We start from the raw sequence: 9,480 nt of genomic DNA, 5'->3' as shown, positions 1-9,480 counted from the left end.
CCTAGTTCTACTTATGAAGCTGTCCTGGACCCCCAGCTCCTTTCCGAATCTCCCTCGCCCCATCCCCCGGGTGGATGTGCTCCCAGAAGATGGAGACCCTGGTCTGGGCCCCCCTAGTCCTTCTCCAGGGAGCTCGAGACTGGGCAGCAGAAGGCCGGAGACCCGCGCAAAAAGTAAACCTAAGAGGGAGCGAGGAGGCGCGCGCCGGTCGTTCCCGACGGGGCAGCGCGGTCCCCATCTCCCCAGCGCCGCGCGCTCCGGGTCCGAGCGGGGCGGGGCCGGGTCAGGCGGGAGCGCGCCTGGGGCGGGGCTTCGGGGGCGCGCCCGGAGGGCGGAGGGAAGGGCTGGGGGCGTGGCCTAAGGCTTGGGGGCCGGCGGCGGCGGCGGCGGCGGCGGCGGCGGCGGCGGCGGCGGCAGCAGGGAGCTGGGAGGCGAGAAGCCGGGAGCGCGGGGCTCAGTCGGGGGGGCGGCGGCGGCGGCGGCTCCGGGGATGGCGGCGGCTCCGCTGCTGCTGCTGCTGCTGCTCGTGCCCGTGCCGCTGCTGCCGCTGCTGGCCCAGGGGCCCGGGGGGGCGCTGGGAAACCGGCATGCGGTATACTGGAACAGCTCCAACCAGCAGTGAGTCGGGGCCCGGGGAGCCCAGAGCGTCCCGCGTCTGCGAGGGGGGGAGCCGGTGGGCCCGGGAAGTCCTGAGGGCACCGGGGGTGGGGGTCCTGGGAGGCACGGCTGGGGGCTGGGAACGAGGAAGAGGGGCACACTCTGTGGGCGGCTGCGAAACTCGCGGGGGGGTGGTCTGAAAGGGGCTGTTGAGGTCTCGGAAGGAGGACTTGGGCCGTGCGGAGGAGGCTGCTCGGGGACACCGCACCCCGCCTTGCCCTCTCTCCGCGCCCGCCGCTGGACGAGCGCCCCTCCACAGTCCCCCATCTTCGCCCCCTTCAGCCGTGCTGGGCCATCGCACGGGGCGGGGGGGGCGGCCAGGGATGACCTGTTTTCAGCGCTGAGGCTTTCGAGGGGTTCTGTCTAGGACTCCCGCTTTTAAAAGTGGGGTCCGGGGCAGGGCAGGGAGTCCGGCCCGGCGCCTCCTCAGAACGTAGCCGAATGGCCTGCCCTGGTTGTGGGGAAACGCCAGGCGCGGGTGAGCCGGGGCTGGGTCGCCGCGGCTGGGGTCCTGGAGGTGCTGCTAGGTGGGGATGGGAACGTGGGCCACCGGCGAACCGGAGACAGGCAGGCAGATGTCGGCGTGTCACACACGCACACACACGCCCGGCCTGGGGACGGCGTGTGGCTCCAAGTGTGAGCGGGCGTGCGCGGCTGTCAGTGTGCGTGTGTGTCTGAGTGTGTGATTTGTGTGTCTGCGTCGGCGATCGTCTGGGGGTGGGAGCGGGCGGCGGGGCGGGGAGGGGGCTGCGGTCGCTGTCCGCGTGGCCGGCCGCGTCTGGGCTGGGGTGGCTGCCGGCGCCGCCGCGGTCTGGGCGGGTGTCAGGGCGGCCGTGTGGTTTCCCGGGGTGTGTGGCGCGGCGGCTGGGTGCCGGCTGCGGGGCCGGGTCCTCAATCTGCTCAGTCCTCGCTGCCCTTGTCTTCTCCTCCCCGCCGTGCCTCCGTGTGTGTCTGTGTGTTGGGGGCATCCCTAGGGACGCGGGGGTCACTGTCACACCTGCCCAGGCGGCGGCGGCGGCGGCACTGCCTCTGGCTCCCCACCCTGGGGGGCGACTCGGGAGCAACTGGAGAGGCCCCAGGGGAGGGGGCCGGGAGGGCCGGGCGGCCGCGACCCCCAGCCTCCCGGGGGAGGGGCTGCCGCTCGCCGCTCCGCTCTTTGTTGTTTGGGGCTCCGCGCCTCCCCCTCTCTCCCTGCTCGCGCCCGAGTGTCAGACTGGGGGTGGGGATGAGCCAACGACGCCCCCCTCTCGCTTCCCATGGAAACCTCGGGGGTGGGGATGAGGCCCCTCCCCCCACCCCGGGAGCGGGACTCGAAGAACTCCGGGGGGTGCTGGGGGCTGACTCCCCGTTCTATCTAGCTCGTCCCCCTCCCCCAGACTCACACGTCCGCCTCCCCCCTCCCCGCTAGAGTCTGGCGGGGAGTGGAGAGTACGCAGGTGAGGGGTCCCAGGTTCCCACCACCCTCTGGGCAACCCCGCGTTCTTAGGGGACGCCGGAGCCGGGGGTATGCGGGAACGGCCTGAGGGTGGGGGGGATGTTGTTGATCAGGTTCCCCTCCCCCGCATACACCTGGGCTCAGGTGAAAGCCCTGGGAGGGGGTGGCGGAGCCCGGTTCCGGGAGCCTCCTTTCTGTCTTCCCCGCTCCCCCGCAGGTCTGGACCGGCAGAGGTGGGAGGGGGCGCGCACCCGGCTGGGAGGACGCCGCCGCCCCCGCCTCGCTTCCTCGGCCTTTGTTGCCGCTGCGCCCGGGCTCCCCGGCTCCCTCACTGCGGCAGCCGCGGCCCCATAAATCGTGAGAGCGACGTGCTCCGGAGCCGGGAGTGGAGAGGGCCAGGGAGCTGGGGGCGGGGCCGGGCCGAGCCACAGGCTCCTGCGCCCCCTCCCCCCGTCACGTGAGCAGGGCGCCGGGCTCCCACCCCCTGTCACGTGCGGAGGGTCTCTGCCCCTTGGGGTCACGTGGAGAGGGTCTTGCGACCCCGCCTCCCGGGGTCACGTGGGAGGGTGCTGGTGGGACACGTGCAGAGGCCTCCTTTGACAGACCCGGGGGCAGTGCCCCGCACAGCGGTGGTGATCTCGCCCCGCGTCCCCCCCCACTCGGGCCCTCCGTCTGATCCGCTGTAATTGGAGAGACCAGTTCCCAACCTGGCCGGACTAGGGATGGGGGGTACCATCCTGGAGGAAAATGTGAGGTCGACGGAGGGGTCCCCTGAGCCCGGAATTGAATTTGGGGTGGGGGTGGGAGGACCGGCTGATGGCCACACGCATGCCCCCCGGCCCTGTGCTTCCTTGCTTTGCAGAAGGGAGCAAGGCGCTGTTATTCACCCCTAACTCGGGAAGCGTCGGCAGCATCTTCTCCAGCCGGCTCCCTACCTCTGTCTCTCGGAAACGTTTCTGCGGCTGGTCTCGCTTTCACGCGTTCATTCAGCAAAGGTTTATTGAGGCTGTACTAGGTCCCGCTGGTCTTTCCCCTGCGCGCGTTCTCCCAGCCGCCGAGGCTCTGCCCGCACCCCCTTGCCCGCCCCCGACAGCCGGCTCGGCTCCGCTGTCTGGGGGCCCCCGCGCTCGGCCCCCTCCTCTCTCCCTTTCTCCCCGCCTCCCTCCGTTCCCATTCCGGTCCTCTCTCTCTCCGATTCGGGGCCCCCCTCTTTCGCCGTCTCGCCCTGTCCCCTCTCGGGGACCCGGGTCTGGTAGCCTCCCCTCTGGCCGCGCGCGCCTGCTCTCACTCCGCTCGTGGCTCGCTCTCGGCGGGTCTCTCGCTCCTCGCCGCCGCTGCAGATCAATAAACCTCCGCCGCCGCCCGCCGCTGTCGCAGGGAGGGGGCGGGGACGTGGGGCGCGCTGCCTCTCCCCCACGCGACGCCGGCGGGAGAAGCCCGGGCCCGGGCCGGGGCCGGCGAGACCCAGCGGGGCGGGGCGCCGGGAGCGCCCCGAGAGGTGCGGGGGTGTCCGCGTGCACGCGCCGCCCCGCGAACGTTCCCGCCACCCACCCACCGCCAGCCGGGCGCGCGGGGCCCACGCCGCGCGCACGAGGTCCGGCCTCGCCTGCTGGAGCGAGCGGCGCGCCGCCTCGGGGCCGCGCGCCAGAGGGGAGGGAGCCCGGGTCGGTGTCTTGCCATCGCTCCTCCGCATCCCGGCTTCTAGGGGTGGGGGCAGGGATTAAGCAAGGTCAGGGCCCCTCGGGATGCCTTCCCTACTCCCTGGTCTTGTTAGGCACCCTGTTTACCTGCCCCTAATTGCCCCGCGGGGAGAGGTTTGCTCCTTCCCTGCTCCCCCGCCGCCCACCCCCCCAGGCGCGAGCCGGCGGGGCACTGAAGGAGTGACGGAGAAGGGTCGGAATGCGCCCCGGAGGCGGTGAGAGCCCGAGAGACGAAATAACGGGGTGAGGGTGCACCCCCTCCTGGTGGGGTGTGTCAACACTTGCCTTTCTGCGAGAGACGTGGAGGCCAGGAAGGGAGGAAGAATAGAGAACCGTTCGGAGGGGCAGGCACACCCCAGCCCCCAGGTGCCTCCCACGCCCCCCCCCCGCGGATGGGGAGCTGCAGCCCTAGAGGGGGAGTGAGCCACAGGCCATTGCGCGGCCTAGCGGCACTGCTGGGGCGGGGAGGGTGACAGATTCATTGACAGCGCCCGAGCCTAGGAGACACCTCACTGGGGTCTCCCAGGACTTGTGACTGGGGACACCCAGTCCCCTGCCCGCCAGACTCCAGTTGCCCACAGCCATGCCACAAGCCGCACTTCCTCCAACATGCCCAGCTTGGGGGGCATTTCAGGGATTCCTCCTGCCACCCAGCCCAGGGAGAGGTAGAAGATGGCTTCTCTTCACTGGGGCTCACCCACAGGCCTCTCTGTAAGGCCAGTCCCCGCCCTGTCGAGGAAACTGAGGTCACCTGTCCCAGTGACCCTGGCTTTGGTTTACTCCTTCCTGGGATAGGCTGTGTTCTAGGGGGAGATGGGCAGGGTCCCAGGGAAGGGTCCTTTCACAGCAGGGCTGGAAACCTAGGTGAGGCTCAAGGACAGAAGTCCCAGGGTGGCTGGGCTGCGGCTTTGGGCCCAGCCCCCTATCACTGGTGGTCCCCTCCTCAAAGCCTATGGGGGAGGAACAGTAGACTTGGAAGCTGGGGATAGAGAGGCAAACCCAGGTGGCGCCAGGAACTCGGCCTGGTCTAACCCGTTTTCCTGCTCCCAGTGCCCCAGGCCGAGACTCCTGCCCACCTGAGTGCCAGGGCCAGGGAGGGGCCTAAGTGACCCATCACTCCCGTGGGAACCAGGTGGGACTGGTGGCATTCCTGATGACTCAAGAAGGCTGTGCCCATTCCCACTGAGGTGCCCAGGCACCAGCTCTCATCTCTCTGCTCCCTGCCAGGCTTGGAAGGGAGCGCTTGGGGAGGGGGTGGCACAGGCCAGGCCCAGCAAGTCTGGTTGGGTGGGGAGGGACCCTCAAAGCTCCGCCCGATTCAGAGGCCTCCAAGCTTGTTTCCCTAATGGATCTAATGACTATTTGTGGAACTGGGAGGTGCTTGGTGACCGGAGGAGCCAGTCCCTCCCCTCAGGGAGTTCCCAGGGCTGAGAGACCCCTGTGGTATGACAGGCTGCCAAGTGCCCCGGGCCCTCTGTGTCCACCATGTTCTCCTCTCCCTGGAGGGATGTGTGGATTCCTACCCTAAAGAAATTTGGGGAAACTTCCCCTTACTTCTCTTGAGTTTCTTTCTCCATTGGGATGTTTTCCCCATCTCCGCACCCCCACCCAGGGCATTAAGACCAACACTTTGATGACGGTTGGCAAGGCAGGTGGGGATTACGAGGGACCCAGCGTCTGCTCCTGTGTCCCCATAGAAGAATCAAGGAAGTAGGGGGCTCAGCCATCTTGCCCGGGCACTCTGCCCACTTCTCCGCCGAGCACCACTCAGGGCCGGTGGTTGAGGAGGACGGTGTAGGGAGATGGAAGTTTGGGCCGGTGGGCATGCTACCGCGTGGGGCCTTGCTGTTGAGTCCCTGCTCCCAGCTCTGTTGTCTCAGTTACTGGGGACCTTGATTGCCAGGAATAGCGCAGGGAGGGCATGTGCGCTGTGTGTATGTGTGTCTGGGGGGGCGCAGGGGTGGGGAGGGTGGGCGCAGGAAGAGAGCTTGAGATGTCTGAGGTCAACCAGTCCTGCGTGCGAGTCCAACACACAGGCAGCCTGGCTCCCCCAGGTGTGTGCCTCCCGCGCGGACGGTGCGCGTGTCTGTGTGCGCGCCACGGCACTTAGGCGTGGATATGCGCGAAGCGTCCACACCTGCGTCTGTGAGGTCAGGTCCTGGCCGACTGGCCTCGGGGGTGCGCTGGCCACGGCAGGGAAGCATGCGGGAGAGGTGCGCATCTCTGGGAAGGGATCCCTCCCACTCCCCCCTTCCCTTCCAGTCCCCGACCACTCCCCCCCCACCCCCCGCAGTGGAGGATTGTGGGGGATGGGCGGAGGAAATCCGGGCCGGGGTCTGGGAGTCGCTGGGGCCTGCGCCGTTTCTGTGGCAACCAAAGCGCACGTCCCCCTTCCGCGTTGGAGGCAGGCCGGGCTTCCCTGCGCCGTTGCTGCCCTCTGGCGGCCGCCGGGAGGAGGACAGCACGAGGCGTGGGCGTGGGCAGCTGCCGTGGGCCTGGTGGCGCTAGGGCCCTGGGGACGGGGACGGGGACAGGCGCTGAGAAGAGAGGCGGCTCCGGAGAAACGCCGAGAGGCTGCGAAGGCCCGAGGGAAGCTGTGCCGAGCGGCGGCGTGGGACGGGGGTTGGCGTGGGGTTTCTTCTCTCTGACCCGCTTCCTCTCCCCCGCAGCCTGCGGCGAGAGGGCTACACGGTGCAGGTGAACGTGAACGATTATCTGGATATTTACTGCCCCCACTACAACAGCTCGGGGGTGGGCCCCGGGGCGGGCCCGGGCCCCGGGGGCGGGGCGGAGCAGTACGTGCTGTACATGGTGAGCCGCGCCGGCTACCGCACCTGCAACGCCAGCCAAGGCTTCAAGCGCTGGGAGTGCAACCGCCCGCACGCCCCGCACAGCCCCATCAAGTTCTCGGAGAAGTTCCAGCGCTACAGCGCCTTCTCGCTGGGCTACGAGTTCCACGCCGGCCAGGAGTACTACTACATCTGTGAGTGACGGCCGGGGCGGGGCCGGGGGCGGGGCCGGCGGGCCGGGGCGGGGCGGGCGGGTGTCGGGGTGGGCCGGGGCGGGGCCGAAAGAGGGCCTGGGAGACGGCCAGGGGGTGTGGCCAGGGGCGGAGCCTAGAGAGCGGACCTGGGAGATGACCGAGGGGTGGGACAAGGGGGCGGAGCCTAGAGAGCGGACCAGGGAGACGACCAACGGGTGGAGTCCGGGGGAGGGGCGTAAGGAAAGTGTCTGGGAGATGCCCAGGGGGTGGGGCCCCGGGGCCGGGGGCTCGGGGAGCTCGCGGGGCCGGGCTGGGCAGGGCGGGGAAAAAGTGCGTGAGGGCCTTGGGATGAGGTCCCCAGGGGCCAGGTATGTAGGGGTGTGGGCCTGACGGCGAGTGTCAGTCCGGCCGGGGGTGGGGGGGCGGTCGGCAGGGCCCGGGATTAGTGGGGTGGGCCTGGGCCTGACGGCGAGTGTCAGGGATTTGGGGCGGTGGGGTGGGCCTAAAGGCGAGAGTCAGCGTCTGGCCAGGGCGTGGGGTCCGCAGGGGCCGGGGCGGGCCACGTGGCTGCCACGTGGTCCGCGTCGCGGGGTGCGAGACACCCCGGGACGCCGCGTGGGGCGGGCGGGCTGCAGGCTGCGGCTCCTGCGGCGTCTGAGACGCGGGGAGGGTTGGGGGCGGCCCGAAGTTTGGGTCGCGGGGTCACCGCGTCCCCGAGGGACGTCGCAGGACTGAGACCTCAGGGTCGGGGCTTCTCGAGGGCTGGGACCGCGCGGGCTGCCCGGGCCGGCGGCGTAGCCACGCGACTCGCGTCCGCGGGCCCGGGAGCCGGGCAGGGGGCGGCGCGGAGGGGCGGGACGCGGCGGACGCAGCTGAGGCCCCGTCTCGCCCGCAGCCACGCCCGCGCACGGCCCGCACTGGAAGTGCCTGAGGATGAAGGTGTTCGTCTGCTGCGCCGCCAGTGAGTGCCGCCGCCGGCCGCCAGCGCGCCCTCGCCTCCCGCTTCGGGGCTCCCCGGGCTCCCGGGGGCGGGGCGGGGGGCCCCCCCGAGCGGGGACTCGCTCCCCAGCTGTAGCGGCGGGGTGGGGGGGTCCTGGCCCTGACGCTCCCCTCCTCTCTCCCACCCGCCCCGCGCCCCGCAGCACCGCCCTCCGGGCAGAAGCCGGCCCCCACCCTCCCCCCGTTCACCATGGGCCCCCATGTGAGGATCAACGTGCTGGGTGAGTCTGCGCAGCGCCCTCTGGTGGCCGCTGCTGGGACCGCAGCCCCGTGCCTGCTCGCCCCGCATGCCTTCCCGGGGCGCAGCCCGCCCGCTCGCCCCGCCCGCTCGCCCCGCCCGGCCCCGTGGGTGGCCACGTCCCGGCTCCGCCCCGCCGCCGCCGCCGCGTGCCCCGCCCGCGCGCGCAGCCCGGCCCTCACCGCGCTCTCTGTCCGTCTGCCCACAGAAGACTTTGAGGGAGAGAGTCCGCAGGTGCCCAAGCTTGAGAAGAGCATCAGCGGGACCAGCCCCAAGCGGGAGCACCTGCCCCTGGCGGTGGGCATCGCCTTCTTCCTCATGACGCTCTTGGCTTCCTAGCTCTGCCCCCTCCCTTGGCGGGGACACGCGGGGCTGGGGAAGGGCAGGGAGACTTGGGCCTCTCCCAGGGAAGCCTCGCTGTGGGGCCTCGACCCCTCCTCCGATGGCTGGCAGTGCGGTCTGCGCCACACATCTGGGCCCGCCCCCTTTGCCCCCTCTCTCCCCACGTAGGGCCCTGAAGTGGACCAGACGCAGGGACAGCCACGGGTCCCGAGTGGCCTTGTGGCTCTGGTACCTTTGTCCGACCCCTGGTACCCTCCCCTGTTGTCACCACCAGAGACAAATTTGCCCCAGAGAGAGCAGACCCCAGCGTGGGAGGCACGCCCCGTCATTCTGTTCTAGGGGCGGAACACAGGGAGGGGACTAGATGGGCGAGGGGGTGGCCCACTGCCCCGCTCCCCTGTTTACAGCAATAAGCACGTCCTCCTCCTCCCACTCCCGCGCCCAGGACTGGGGTTTGGATTGAATCCACGTTTACAAGTAGACACCCCTGGGGGGGGCGGGCGGTGGACAAGGGTGACACGGGGTGGGCACCGGGGTTCCAGCAGGCATGTACAGACGCTATATCTCTATATATAATGTACAGACGGACAGACTCCCTCCCCCTCCTTAACTCCCTGACCTTCCTGGACGTCTCCTTCCAGCTTCAGACCCCTTCCCCACCAGGCTAGGCCCCCACAGGGGGACCCCCTGGCCCCTCTTGTGTCTTCTGTGAAGACAAGACCTATGCAACGCACAGACACTTTTGGAGACCGTGTGACAACAACGCCCCCTCCCGTCCAGCCCTGAGCCGGGACCCAAACCCCATGACCTTGCCCTGCCCGCCCTCTGTGGCCCTACCCATCCTCCGGGCCTTTTTCAAGTGCTTTGGCTGTGACTTTCATACTCTGCTCTTAGTCTAAAAAAATAAACTGGAGATAAAAATAACGAACTGTGTGTCATTTCAGGGACCATCGCCCGAATGGACTCTGGTTAAACCCACAGGTCAGGGGGGCAGGGGTGGTGGGGTCGGACTCGGGGGCCAGAGGATGGAGCGAGTAACTTCCTCTGTGGCCCGGTCTCCCTTAGGAGGCAGCTCTGGGTGCAGGGAGGCCCCTGGGGTTCGAGCCCGGCGTGGCTGCCTTTGGGC

At 69.6% G+C, this 9,480-nt stretch overlaps 1 protein-coding gene across 3 annotated transcripts; it reads left to right on the top strand.

The window, feature by feature from the left end:
• Positions 1–488: 488 nt before the first annotated feature.
• EFNA3 (ephrin A3) lies at positions 489–9,278 on the top strand. Of its 3 annotated transcripts, none has more exons than XM_032317960.1 (5): positions 489–618; positions 6,462–6,775; positions 7,671–7,736; positions 7,918–7,995; positions 8,221–9,278. In XM_032317960.1, exons 1-5 carry the CDS (start codon positions 491–493, stop codon positions 8,349–8,351), a joined length of 717 nt encoding a protein of 238 aa, XP_032173851.1. In that variant the 5' UTR covers positions 489–490; the 3' UTR covers positions 8,352–9,278. The 3 variants fall into 3 exon arrangements, with proteins under 3 accessions (XP_032173851.1, XP_032173853.1, XP_032173852.1); XM_032317961.1 differs by lacking the exon at positions 489–618 and adding an exon at positions 5,896–6,005; XM_032317962.1 differs by lacking the exon at positions 7,918–7,995.
• The last annotated feature ends 202 nt before the right edge of the window (positions 9,279–9,480 follow it).

The sequence above is a fragment of the Mustela erminea genome, chromosome 17 (assembly GCF_009829155.1).
Source record: "Mustela erminea isolate mMusErm1 chromosome 17, mMusErm1.Pri, whole genome shotgun sequence".
In the NCBI taxonomy this organism is placed as follows: domain Eukaryota; kingdom Metazoa; phylum Chordata; class Mammalia; order Carnivora; family Mustelidae; genus Mustela; species Mustela erminea.
This window is presented reverse-complemented; position numbering and strand designations above follow the sequence as displayed.